Below are 14,145 nucleotides of genomic sequence, written 5' to 3'. Positions count from 1 at the left end.
AACGAAGACCCAGTGCAGCCAAGAGTAAATTAAAAAAATTAAAAAAAAGAAGTATGTAAAAGGAAAAAGTAAAGTCTCCTCTCTCCCCAGATTTTAGTTTTGCTTCCCCCAAGGTAGCCACTGTGAGTAATTTTTTGCATTTCTTTCGAGAAAGTATCAATCCATATAATCACATACAAGATAAACATTTAAAAATTACATAATAGATACATAATTTTCTGCACTTTGCATTTTTCATTTAATAATATATCTGGGAGAACACTTATAGAAGATGTGGCTCATTCCTCTTGATAGCTAAAAAATGTGGCTTTCAACTAAAGATGTGCTTGTAGCCAGAATTACTGAGAAATTAAAGTGACAGAAATCACAACTTGAAAAACAAATTTTTTTCAATAGTAGCTCTGCTCAAACTCATGTGCTCTAGAAAAAGAAAGCCAATTTTTGGAATATAGACAACTCACCTCAAGTGTTATATTAGTCAGACATTCACTGGCTTACAAAGTCTAACCACTAGGGCCCTGCTTGTGAACTCCTACTCTAAAACCACTCTATGACAAATTCTTCTCTAATAATCTTATAAAATCCAAGTGCTCAAGCTCCTTGGGAAGTTCATTTGACTAAATTCATTTGGTAACTCCCTAGCCTTGCAAATTTCTTATACATTCAGTTTTATCTTTTCTTTCTATTTCTATTACCTTCCTTCCTTTTTTTTAATTTTCTTTTTAATCACAACTGACTTTTTTGGTGGTATCTTATGAGTGGCTTCAACAGACCAAAACACTTAGGGAAATAATCCACCATGAGTAAGAATCAGCAGACACAATAAATAACAGAATTAGATGCCCAAGCATGTCACATAATAGAATCATATGATTAAAACTATAGCTGCTGGTATATATACAATGAAATACTATTCAGCCATAAAAAAGAATGAAAATTTTGTCATTTGCAACAAGGATGGACTTGGAGGGTGTTATGCTAAGTGAAATAAGTCAGACAGAGAAAGACAAATACTGTATGATATCACTTATATGTGGAATCTAAAAAATACAACAAACTAGTGAATATAAAAAAAAAGAAACACACTTATAAAGAACAAACTAGTGGTTACCAGTGGGGAGAGGTAATACAGGGGTAGGGGATTAAGAGGTACAAACTATTACATATAAAATAAGCTACAAGGATATATTGTACAACATGGGGAATATAGACAATATTTTATAATAACTATAAATGGAGTATAACCTTTAAAAATTGTGAATCACTGTATTGTACACCTGTAACTTGTATAATGTTGAACATCAACTATACTTCAATTTAAAAAATATGTTTTTAAAATATAGCTCCTGGGTATTCTGTAAGGTCACCATGAAAAAAGCCTGGACCTCAATCTTGAATTCCTTCAGATTTGTGCTTCTTTGCAATCATGATTCTGCAAACACTGGTCACTTTTCCTTTCATACAATCTCTATTTGTTGAATTCTTCCCCATCCCTTAAGGCCCAGCACAAATATCACCTCTTCCAGAAAGTCTTCCTTGATTCCTTTAGCCAGCTATGATTGCTCATTTTTATTAATTCCTATGATAATTTTTGTACCTCTTATGATAATCTTCACATTTTGCCTTATATAGAAATCATGCCTGTCTCCCTCTATTCCTGCCAAAGGTAAACTGCTCAAATTTTGCAGGACCTCACAAAAAATACAAACATTGACCCAATACTGTAGATAGATATGACCAAACACTACAGCAATGGGGTCAACACCAATATTTTCTTTAGATTGTTAACAAAAAGATGTCCTAACCAAAGGCTACAGTAGAATGGTCAATAAGCCATGTAGAATCGATTGATGTTCTAAAGACAGGTGCCTCCATGCTGACCACTGTACTAGTAATAACCACTTGCATATTAATACCACGTCATAATTTATTAATTTCTTTAATATATATTATTTTGTTTTCATTTTCATAAGCATCCTCTAAGGTAGAGAATATTATCTTCACTTTATAGATAAGAAATATGAGGCCCAGAGAGGTCTGAGGTCACATAGGAAGTTCAGGGCATACTAGATCTAGAAACAAATTCTTCTTATGTCCAAACTGAGGCTCTTTTCACTGTCCTGAATCACTTTTATAAAGCACCCAGCACATCAAGTTTTAGCAAGGCCTATCTTCTCCCAGAGTTGGTCCAACCTAAACTGGCTTCCCTAGGACTTACCTGCCATCCATCAGCACCAGAACAGAACGACTGTTGACTTGATTGTCGTTTTGGTGCCTTTTCTAAAATTACACAAGAAAAAGTTCAGGAAATAGACATAAAGCAAACTGCACGTAGAAGGTTAATATTTTGAAGTATTATTCAATGTAGTTCCCCTTCTTTGTAATTCTCCCTCACCCCCCTCCTTCACCCTCCCAACCCCAAGCCCTTCTACCATAAAAACCAGGCCAAGAAGCTGATTGTCTCTGAGAAGCTGGGGATAGAGGTCAGAAAAAGAACCAAGAGAGAAGAAAGAGACAAAATCTTGGCTTTAATATCAAGAGCCAAAGCCTGGGGTAATGAGAACAAACAACTTATGTCAAAAGCCACAGAGGGGAGAATGCAAAATGAGGGGTAGGACTAGAACCTCATACACCTTGGTAGGCGCAGGGAAGTTAAGTATTCACAAGCATACGGCTACCCTCACCCCCCAACCACAGTCAGCATAAGAAGCTTCTACCATGGATGCAGTGAGGAAAGAGGAATAGAGGTCTATTCAAAGACCAAATAAGAGGGTGACAAATAAGGGTATGTCCTGATGCTATGACTCACACAAATCCCCTCCTTCCAGTTGAGATTACTCCCTGCGAGAAGGGTAGGACTGGGAAGAGGGCAGAAAGAATCCTGAATTTGTCAGAATATTTATCCTAAAGAGACTGAGTTCTAAACCAGAAGTAACTAGGTGGGTTATCCTGAATTGGCAAGTTTACTTTTCAGCTTTCATTAAAAAGGGTTGAGATGGTGAGGTGCTGGTTATGAGCTACATTGAGTTTAGTTATAGAAAATTAAGTTATATTTTTGCACACCTGAGTTGTGACTGAAATTTCAACCACTATATGTGCTAATTCTGGGTTTAAAGAGTTACAGAGTTAAAGAGCTGGAGAAACACCCTGCTCTCAAACTTTGGTATAAAAATCTATCCTGTCAAAATCAGAAGGACTCTCTTAGGGAAGCTTCAAGCAGGTCAACAGGATGGACTTCCCAAATCCCACTAGTAGGCATAACGCTGGCTCCTCACCCTCACGCTTCCTTGCTGGGCCTGCTGTAAAGAAGCAAAGAGGAAGCCATGCAGCACTCACTGACAGCCAGCTTCTCCCTCCAAGGCCAGGAAAGGAGGCAGCCTCTGTTATGTCATGATGCTTTCTAAAACCAGAGGGTTGCTAGCTATGTGTACCTGATAGAACTGAAAGTTGGAAAGGGAAATAGGGAGAGTTGGAGAGGAGAAGAGGAATGTGGAAAGAGGAGATAAGAGCAGGAGAAAGCAGGGGGGACAGAGGGAGGAGGGAAGAGGAATATAAAAATGGGAGAAGGGTGAATGGAGAAAGAAGGATGAGAGCAAACCCAGAGAGAGCGAAGTGAAGGAAGAGGTGGGTTATTAAAAAGGAGATGGAAGGAAACCTGGAAAAAGGTGGCAGTAGGAAGACAGAGAAAGGCCTTGCATTACCCCTTTCTGGCCATGTATGGCTCACCAATCTTGGGCTTAAGGGAATTTCATATTCCTCTGGGATGGATAAGGACATAGGGAAAGGAAACACCTCTTTCCTTTCAGTGCTTCTTCCTAGCAAAAGGTAGTCCTGGGGAGTCCTTCTTGCCCCCCCACAGCCTGACTAGGTACAGTGAGAGACTAGAGGCCCGGGAAGCCACTTCACCACGTCGTCGATGGCATCTTTCACTGCTGTTATGGACAGCACCACCATCAGGGGTACCACAGTCGTGTACCATGCCAAGGAGGAGATCTGGGGAATCAACTGAAAGAGGGACGGGGAGAGAAACTTGGGTCAAAAAACTTAAAGGACAGTGTATTCCCTCCCAATCCCCACCCTACCACCATTTCCCCCTCCCTAGATTTATAATAAATTCAACTATCCTAGTTGCTTTCCATTGTTGCAGCCTCTAGACAACCACCCAAATATCAGTAAACACCTCCTAAGAAAGGATTAAAGAAGAGGAGATGGTAAATTGCCATGTATCTGTCCTGAACTCTAATACCTATGTCTTGATGGCAAAGAGCCATTTCTCCTCTGATAATGAAGGTGCTGGGGGTAGGGCTGTAAGAGTGGACACTGGAAAACCACATAACCTCCCACACCCCTCCAGCACAAGGGGAAATGAGATGATCCGTCTCTCTCTCCCAACTTGTGCCTACCCTGCTCGGCTTCCTTGCCCTGTGCTTGTGTTCTAAACCATTCTCCTCCCTCAGCACTCCCCTGTGTTAACTTTCTGTCAGGGAGGCTGGGACAAGAAGGAGGAATGGGATGGCAGCTGAGGTTGGGGTGAAGAGTCAAGTCTGTGGCCTTTTATGGTTAAGCTGAACTGTGGCCGTGCAGCCATGATGACGGAGCACCCCTTACTCGGGACTTGGCGACCTTGTCCCCTTCCTCTTGTAGAGGCTTGTTTCACCCTGGCTAATCCTGACCACAGCTACTCTAGGAGACTGGCCTGAGACTCCAGCCATCCATTTGCCTGTTATCTAAAGAGAGAAGACATCTCTCAGTTTAAGGAGGAGAAGGACTGATTACATAACCTGACCCCAGAGAGGCTGATAAAATACTTTGTGGAAAAGGCCCTAAAAGGCAATACCTGTAGGAAAAGCAAAAAGAGGAAATATGCATTTGCAAGTCTCTGGAACTGTTCAAACAGGTTCATAGGCAAGAAGTTAAAGGCATTATATTTTGAGGTCTTGATGCTATTGTTCTGTGAGTAAAAGAACACAAGCACAATTAGACGAACGAAAGACCCCACCTCCCAGTCTTAACAAAAAGGACCAAGACCACTTCATAAAACAGGAAAAAGACACAGCTCCCCAACATAGTGGGGGAAGGAGGGAAGAAGTGTTTTTCTCCCAACCCCCTTTTCTTTGAGGCCTAGAGAGGCCTAGAGTATGCAAAGTTGGCAGAGCTGATCAATATGGGACATTTTTAGGAGGGGCAGGATTTATTTATGCCCTGAATAGAATTCTTTGTTTATTGATGCCATTGATAATAATGATGATAATAAAATCAACAACAATAAAAACTTACACTTATTGAATAGTTACTATGTGTAAGGCACTATTCTAAGCATTTTATATGGAGCAACTTATTTAATTCTCACAACAACCATATGAAGGGAGTAATATACTATCAACTTTTGAGGACGCAGAAATTGAGGCACTGAGGTTAATTTATTTGCCCAAGACCACACAGTTACTTGCAGAGTTGAGATTGTGCTGTCCCCTGAGCCCCAGTTCACTTGTACAGCCATCCAAATGCTTTTTTTTCTTAGAATCAGAAATCTTTCAGTTTCATCTTACCCTATGACCCAAGGTCCTTCTCAGCCCTAAATAGCAGGCAAGTTTGCCATTTGTGTTAGCTCTACTCAGAGCTCTCTAATGAAGCTTTTCTTAGCCTGGCAAACCCATTTTGTTTTGCCTTTACATGTTGCTTTCAATGCTGAAGGATATCAGATGCCAAAAGCAAATTACTGTCTTTCAACCTTAGCCCACTGAAGGTTCCTACACTGGTTGCTGTCAGCATTGGAGACTCACTTGCCCCTTAACTGTCCTGACAGAGGTCTGAATAGTTTTGGCCTACATCTAAGCTATTATTTTGCTGAGTGAAAATGGGAACTTGCTACCTCTTCAATCCTGACCTCAAAATGTTGACAAGACCATCTTACTTTCTACTTTGGGATCTTCAGTCGTTTGACCTAAGATGTGAGAGTTTGAATCTAAGAGCTCAAGAAAAGCAGAAGAATGAGACCAAATAATCCCCTAAGGACAGGGCTTCTCCCCCACCGTCTCCACCTATACAGCCTAATGAAAGAATAAACCCACCTGCAGTCCTGAAATACAGATACTGCTCAAGTGTGAAGAATCTCTTGCTGGGTCCTACCTTGGGAAGACATCTGAACTCTTCTGTCGGAGAACCAACATCATTCTGTACTAAGGCTAAAACTTGCTTTGGAAGGCTAGATAGGCTACCCAGTCAAGCCTTGCCTAAGGTCTATTTCCTTAGGGAAGAGAAGCTGGTCAAACATTTTAGCACTCAGGAGTTTAAAGATCAAGGTTAAAACTAGGATTTCCTTCGTGTTTCTCCATGATTTTCCAATTAATGATCAATCAAACACTATACATTTCTCAAGGTTTGCTCTGTTCACAGCTCTATTATGGGCTATACTAGTAGAGGCTGAAAAAGAGTTAAACAAGATCTATCCTGGAGAGCTCACAGGTATGTCTTGAAAGGAGTTCTAACTAAATGACCTCTAAGGTCCTTTCTAGCTCTGAGAGTAGGTTATTCTAACATAGAAATAGTTTTCTTTGATCATAAGATACACTGAATTTCTCGGTGTCTAAGTCCAGACGACTCTGATACTTGGATCCAAAGTTCTTTTGACCTTTTGCCTTACTGAAGCGGCTGGGTTTCACTACTGATTTTCCATTTGATTTTATAGTTAATGTATTTCAGGTTTCTATTCATTTGGGTAGCATTTGTTTAGAAAACAAAGAAAAAGCTATCCCGATTCTGTCTCAAGATAAACATATCAGTACTTCTTTACTAACTTGGCAACTAGAGTGTTTTGTTCTACTCTTAAATGTCAAACCAGAAGCAATATCTCAAGAATGTAGAACATCTGCTTAACTATGAAATTCCTCAGTGTTTGGTTCTTTTAGCATGATAGAGGTGGCAGATTTTGGTTTGGGCTATTTATTTATTTGGGCAGGGATACCTGTTTGACTGCTAAAGCGGGGAATAGAGAACAGAAGACCAAGGATATAATGAGAATCAGTAGCTAGGGGATTGAGAAGAGGAAAAGGAATAGGAATGGAAGAAATTAGAGAAATAGGATGAAAATGAGCAATGGGTAGGCAGGGAAATGAAATGGTGTTAAGTACATAATAGTCAAACCTGTTTATTTATTCATCAGCTATCCAGCATGTGTTTATTGAATAGCATTTACGTGCCAAATATTGTGATGGGAACAGTAGTTACAGAGATGAATGAAACTTGTACCCTTTTGTCAAGGGGTAACAGTTTCTTGATGAAAGAGAACTAACATTTCTTTTTTCACAACCATATTTAACTCTAACAATCACCATGTATGGTGAACATTATTATGCTCTTTTTATAGATGAGGGAACTGAAGAAAAGAAGTTAAATAATGTGCCTAAGGATGCAAGGTTAGTAAAGACTAGAGCTGTGTTCAAACTCAGGTCTGTCTGATGCCAAAACCTAGTTTTACTGCACCATAGAGCTTCTTATGTAGCTCTAGAAGGTAGAGAGGGGGAAACCTGTTCCCATGGCCATATCCTAAATATTGTTATTATCCAGAGCCTCTCTAACTCAGAAATCATAAGTATCCTACAGAAACTACAAATATGTATATCTACGTATATATATTATATACTTATAGCACTATATATATATATCTACATGTGCGCAAAGTAACATATATGTAAAAATTGCTTGTAATTATAAAAGACTGGAAACAATCCAATGCCAATTTAAAAGGAAATGGTTACATAAACTATGCTACATCTGCCTAGGAAATACTGTGCAGTTGAAAAAAGAAGGAAAAAGCTATTATGAAATTATAATTATGAAAACATCTCCAGGACATACTGATAAGGTTCAGAATAGTTTAAGAAAGTGGGAAAATGAGAATATATATTTGTATTTGCTTTATTTGCACAAAGAAGCACTGCTGAATATACAAGAAACTAATAAAAGTGGTTCCCTATAGGGAGCAGAGATGAGGGCAAGAATAGGGTGTTGGAGCATGACTTTTAAACATATATCTTTTCATGAGTTACTTATTTATAAATAAATTAAAAAGTGAAAAAAGAATCCAATAGAAAATGGGCAAAGATCATCAACAGTAGTTTCCATAAAAAGAAATACAAAAGGCTAATTAACATGAAGAGATTATTGCTCTCACTCAAAATTAAGGAAAGATAGATAACAAAATGTCATTTTTCATCTAAGAGTCTGGCAAAGATAAAAAAGATTGATAATATCAAGTTTGGCAGGAATATGGAGAAGTGAGCAGTCTTTACTATAGGTAGAAATATAAATGGATATAATCTTTTTAGAGGGCAATCTGGCAATATGTATCAAAAATTTTAATGTGTTTTCCTTTTGACCCAGCCAATTCGCTTCAAGGAAACTCCCATAATGTATATTCACACAAATATGCCGAAGTATATGTAGTATAATGGTGTTCACTTAGGACCATTTATCATAGCAAAACACTGGAGAAATTTTTTTGGAGGGGACACCTGCATATAAATGGAGACATTTAAAATGATAATCAATAAGAAACTCGTTGAATAAATTAAGGTATATTGATACAATGGAAAACTATGCTGCTATTAAATGAATTAGGAAGGTCTACACGTATTGTCATAGAGAGATGTCTAAGTGAAAAAAGAAAGTTGTGGAACTACGCTTTCATTTGTGCAAGCTACAGTATTTCTTTTCTAGAAGATATATATAAAACCCAAAATTTGAGACACATTCTCCCCTGAGTCTAGGTCACCAGATTAATTTGGTTTCTGAGCCCTCACTCTACCAGCCCTCATTGTATAGGAGCTTGAAAGAAAGTAGAACCTATGTTGTAGGATCTACATCTACAAAGAATTTCCTGCCTCACTGACAACGGGGATTATTAGAGGAAAACACCAGCCCCCTCCTGAAATAGCTAGAGACCTGATACTCACCGGATATCCAAACAGACTGTTAAATTCTCTGTTGTTGGCTTGCAGATATCTCTCTTGTTCTGAAAAAGAAGAGAGAAATGATGAGAAGGATGTCCCTCTGTAGATCAGCCTGGGATGCTGGCTGCTAATGAAGACTTCACTAGCTTCTCACACATTCTCACTGAGGATATCTGCCCACAAATAGGATTTTGTCTCTTTATTCAAAGAATCAAGAAATACAATAAAAATGGAAACCCTAAAGTGTTGAAGCTTTCTGGAGGCAAGAGGACAAGTAACTTCTAAGGAGTTCTCCACCATTAATGCTTCTAGTAATCCTAGATTATGTTTCCACAGACAACAGGCTGGTGTGCACCAACATTACTGCCAAACACAGAAACCCAGTCCTCCTTCATAAGTTAATTACAGAGCCATAGTTTAAGATATCTGAGGTTCTTTCCAAGGCAGCCTTTCCTAAATTTGCTTGACTAAATTTGAATTAATAAATAATTACTGAGGATCTACTGCACAGAAACCAGTGTGATGGATGCTGTGGGGAGATAAAAAGATGAGTAAGGCAGAGTCCTGACTTCAAGGGACTTGCAATTTAGTGGAGTCAGCCTGATAACAACAACACATAACAAAATCATCACATCAAAACACATAGGTGTTACAAACTATTACAAGTAGCCCATTATCATGTTATGAAAAGTCTTAAAAATGTATATTATCAATAGATCTTTGTGTCCTGAATAAAACATTCCTATAGCCTCTTCAATTCTTCATTGGTTCAACAAGCATTTACTGAGTTCTTAGCAGGTGTCAGGCCCTGTGTTACGAACATTCACGTACGAGTTTTTATGTGAACATGTTTTCATTTCTCTTGGGTATAAACATAGGAGTAGAACTGCTGGGTCATATGGTAACTCTAGTTTTAACATTCTGAGGAACTGCCAAAAAGGTTTTCACAGCAGTTGCACTATTTTACCTTCTCACTGACAATGTATGAGAATTCCAATTTCTCCATATCCTTGCCAACACTTGTTATTGACTGTGTTTTTTATTTTAACCATCTTAGTGGATATGAAGTAGTATCTCATTGTGATTTTGATTTGCATGTTCATAATGACTAATGGTGACATTGAGTATCTTTTCATGTGTTTTATTGAACATTTATATATCTTTTTTTTGATTTGTTTGTTTTTTTAATGAGAAAGGAATTTTTAAATTAATTAATTAATTAATTTTGGCCACGTTCGGTCTTTGTTGCTTCCTGAGGGCTTTAGTTGCAGCGAGCGGGGTCTACTCTTTGTTGCGGTGCATGGGCTTCTCATCGCGGTGGCTTCTCCTGTTGCGGAGCACAGCCTCTAGGTGCGCAGGCTTCAGTAGTTGCAGCACGTGGGCTCAGTAGTTGTGGTGCACGGACTCAGTTGCTCCGTGGCATGTGGGATCTTCCCAGACCAGGGATCGAACCCGTGTCCCCTGCATTGACAGGCAGATTCTTAACCACTAAACCACCAGGGAAGTCCTATATATCTTCTTCGGAGAAATGTCTATTCAGATTCTTTGCCCATTTTTAAACTGGGTTAATTATCTTTTAATCACTGAGCTATGCATTCTTTATCTATTCTGAATAGAAATCAGTTATCAGATATGTGATTTGCAAATATTTTATCCCACTCTGGTTTTAAACTTCATTTTTATAATGTACTAAATTCTAACATATTGAATATAATTCTGGGTTTTCTATTAAGTTCCGTTGTTCTATCCATCTTTAAAATTTTTTTTTTAAATTGAAGTATAGTTGGTTTACAATATTGTGTTAGTTTCAGGTGTACAGCAAAATTATTCAGTTACACATATATATATTTTTTCAGATTATTTTCCATTATAGTTGTTACAAGATATTTAATATATTTCCCTGTGCTATACAGTAAATCCTTGTTGCTTATTTTATGCATAGTAGTTTTTATTTGTTAATCCCATACTCCTAATTTATCCCTTCCTCCATTCATCTTTTAAATTATGTAACTTTTTTTTTAATAGGTTTTTTTGTCACATGACTGAGATCACAAAGCTTATGAATCATAGTTCCATTACTTACTCCCCACACCCCCCTTTTTTTTTAAAATTTATTTAATTTATTTATTTATTTTTGGCTGTGTTGGGTCTTCGTTTCTGTGCAAGGGCTTTCTCTAGTTGCGGCGAACGGGGGCCACTCTTCATCGCGGTGCACGGGCCTCTCACTGTCGCGGCCTCTCTTGTTGCGGAGCACAGGCTCCAGACGCTCAGGCTCAGTAGTTGTGGCTCATGGGCCGGGTTGCTCCACGGCATGTGGGATCTTCCCAGACCAGGGCTCGAACCCGTGTGCCCTGCATTGGCAGGCAGATTCTCAACCACTGCGCCACCAGGGAAGCCCGTAACTTTTAATATAGGATAGCAAGTCTTCTTTTTTTTTTTTTTTTTCCACACACACACACTGTATTTTATTTTTACAAGAGATAGATAGACTGACACCAAGCATTGTACATGGATGGCAAGTCTTCTTTTTTAAAGAAGACTTCTTGGCTATTCTTGTCTATTTTCTCTTCTAGATAAACTTCAGAATCATTTTGTCCACTCTGCTCAAGATTAGAGTTTTGACTAGAGGTGAAGACAAATAAAATTTTATTCACTAAAATTCTGTGGATGGAGTGAAAGTGGGTTATTAGAAAAGGCAGAGCTACCTCCCACGGGAAGAACAGTCCGGTCTGGAAAATCACACTGCTTTCCTCAGGGGGCTAAGATGGTAGACTTCTGAAAGCTGAGGAGAGAGCCAATGATAAGACAGGGACTTTTATAGTTCTTCATGCAATTTCCTTTATTCCTCCTCTGGTTGTCAGCAAAAATTACTAAACATCATGAAATCAGCACAAGACTAAATTTCTTACAGAAAATATAAGGGGCACAAATTGTAGGAAAGGTGAAACTGGGATGTTTACCTCCTTTTACTCAAGGATTTGAGTATACAGATTTGGAAATTACACAGATTAATCTGGAGAGAGTTGACCTTTTTGCACTATTAGTCCCCCATCCAGTAGCATACTATATCCCTGGAGGGAGACTGGTTTGTCCCCAGGAAGCCACTTCTTTGTGCATGATGATCATGTCTGTACAATCAGCTTGCTAGCAATACATAAACAAGTGGCTATAAGTCTTCCCTGGGCTAGTTTACCACCCAGCTATGCAGCTTATAGTTTGTTCTCCTGGACTAGTGCATTTCTTTCTTGTTTCATTCTTGTGATTATTAGGATTAGCTGAATAAAGATAGGGGAAGTTGAGATGGGACTGATAGGATGTTTTGCTGTACTCTGTTTTGACTAGTTAGTGGCTTACTTACAATCTGGTGATACAAGACCTTCTGCTAACCATTATAGCTTAGGTTATCCAAAGCAGTGGAACATGTATGGCTCAGATAATTTAGCTGTGTCTAGGATGTAGAGCTGCTGCATGGCCTATACTCTTTCTGCAGGGACTTTCTCAGGGGCCCAGATGGCTGCCTGATTAGGGCAGAGTACCAAGGTAGTACTGGTGTTTCTACTGATGTTGAGATTTCCAATCCACGAGCAGGCTACTTTTCTACTATGTTCATACTCAATTTGCTCAGGCATTGGTGAATAAAATCAGTCTCTCTCATGCCATTTGCCCCTCCAACCATACCCAACAGACCAGCACAGCCTCTCAATTTATTCAAAAATATTATTTTATGCCTCTTGATAAAGTTCTAATATTTTCTTATTGAATTTCACATTTCTTATTAAATTTAATCCTAGATATCACTAACTATTTTTTTAACTTAATAAAGGTCTAACAGGTTTTCCCAGCAATTTATCTGGGTGCAACAGGCTATTCTCTCTAAGCCCAGCAACCCCAAGGGATACATGGAGTTGAGGCTCTGCAAAACAACTAAATACATACCTCCCTCTTTGAGTTTAGGAGTAAAGTAAAGCAGGTAGATCCCAAAGTTCAGAGCCTGAGTTGGTGGAGACAGATTGAGACTTCTAAGTGGGGGACAGAATTAACCAACACCTAGTTCTGGCTCTTTGATCCCAGACCTGCTATGAAAGAAAAGGAAAGCAGAAGGAAAGTAGTATTTTCACCAGGAAGGGAAGAGCAACTGACGGCTAGAAAGTTGGTTTTCATAAGATGCCTCTAAAAAAAGGAAAAGCAGGAACAACGAAAAAAGTGGTTAAACCTTCAGTTTGCACAACCATCTAGGAGAAGAAACTAAAAGCCTGAGAGAAAAAGAAGACAAGCTTAAGGAAAGAAGGTAGCAAGTCATGTTTGAGACAATAAAGGCAGAAAAATTTTTTGGATGAGATAATGAAAGATTAATTCAAGATTCCCTAGGGCTTGTGAATACTGTTGAGAAAAGACTGGGATGACCAAGTGTTTTCCCCATCACTTGTTAATTCAAAGTTTATTTCTGTTTGGCTGAAACAAGAGTGACAAAATGTGAATTATGGATGAGAGGTTAGAACTTCAGAAGACTGAAAATTAGCTTAGACAAGGAGAGTCTAGGAGATGGTCTAGTTGAAGTAGTCATGGCTATGGAATTCAAGGGGACAAATACCTAGCTCTAGCCTCTGGTGACTGTGGAAAATGCATCCTTCATTGGGAACTAAGGGTTGAGTCTACAGCCTGTTCAGCGAAGGCCTGGTTTCACAAGGACCTGTGCTGAGAGCTGGCCTGAGGGTGGTAAAAATCACTGAAATGAAAGGGTCAGACATCTTGGTGAAGCAAGGCAACTTGGTATTATAAAATATGCAGTTGACTTAGAGTTAAAAATATGGCAGGCTTCCACAGTGGTTAAGAACATAGGAACTCGGGACTTCCCTGGTGGCGCAGTGGTTAAGAATCTGCCTGCCAATGCAGGGAACATGGGTTTGAACCCTGGACCGGGAAGATCCCACATGCCACGGAGCAACTAAGCTCGTGCACCACAACTACTGAGCCTGTGCTCTAGAGCCTGCAAGCCACAACTACTGAAGCCCGTGTGCCCCCACTACTGAAGCCTGCACGCCTAGATCCCGTGCTCCGCAACAAGGGAAGCCACCACAATGGGGAGCCCGTGCACCACAACGAAGAGTAGCCCCCCGCTCGCTGCCACTAGAAAAAGCCTGCGGGCAGCAACGAAGGCCCAGCGGAGCCAAAAATAAATAAATAAATAAATTTA

The 14,145-nt window shown here is 39.3% G+C and overlaps 1 protein-coding gene across 1 annotated transcript in view; it reads right to left on the bottom strand.

Annotated features, from left to right (window-relative positions):
- The window catches only part of LOC103020035 (phospholipid-transporting ATPase FetA-like), a 113,949-nt gene that overhangs the window by 47,703 nt on the left and 52,101 nt on the right, over positions 1-14,145 (bottom strand). Inside the window, exons 4-7 of the mRNA XM_057549434.1 lie at positions 8,955-9,013; positions 4,838-4,951; positions 3,907-4,005; positions 2,219-2,280 (exon numbers count right to left, since the gene is read on the bottom strand). Coding sequence (XP_057405417.1) covers positions 2,219-2,280; positions 3,907-4,005; positions 4,838-4,951; positions 8,955-9,013 — 334 coding nt within the window. The remainder of the gene's footprint in view (positions 1-2,218; positions 2,281-3,906; positions 4,006-4,837; positions 4,952-8,954; positions 9,014-14,145) is intronic.

Source organism: Balaenoptera acutorostrata, chromosome 6, assembly GCF_949987535.1.
Source record: "Balaenoptera acutorostrata chromosome 6, mBalAcu1.1, whole genome shotgun sequence".
In the NCBI taxonomy this organism is placed as follows: domain Eukaryota; kingdom Metazoa; phylum Chordata; class Mammalia; order Artiodactyla; family Balaenopteridae; genus Balaenoptera; species Balaenoptera acutorostrata.
Note: the sequence above shows the minus strand (reverse complement) of the source record. Positions and strands in the feature narration are given on the sequence as shown.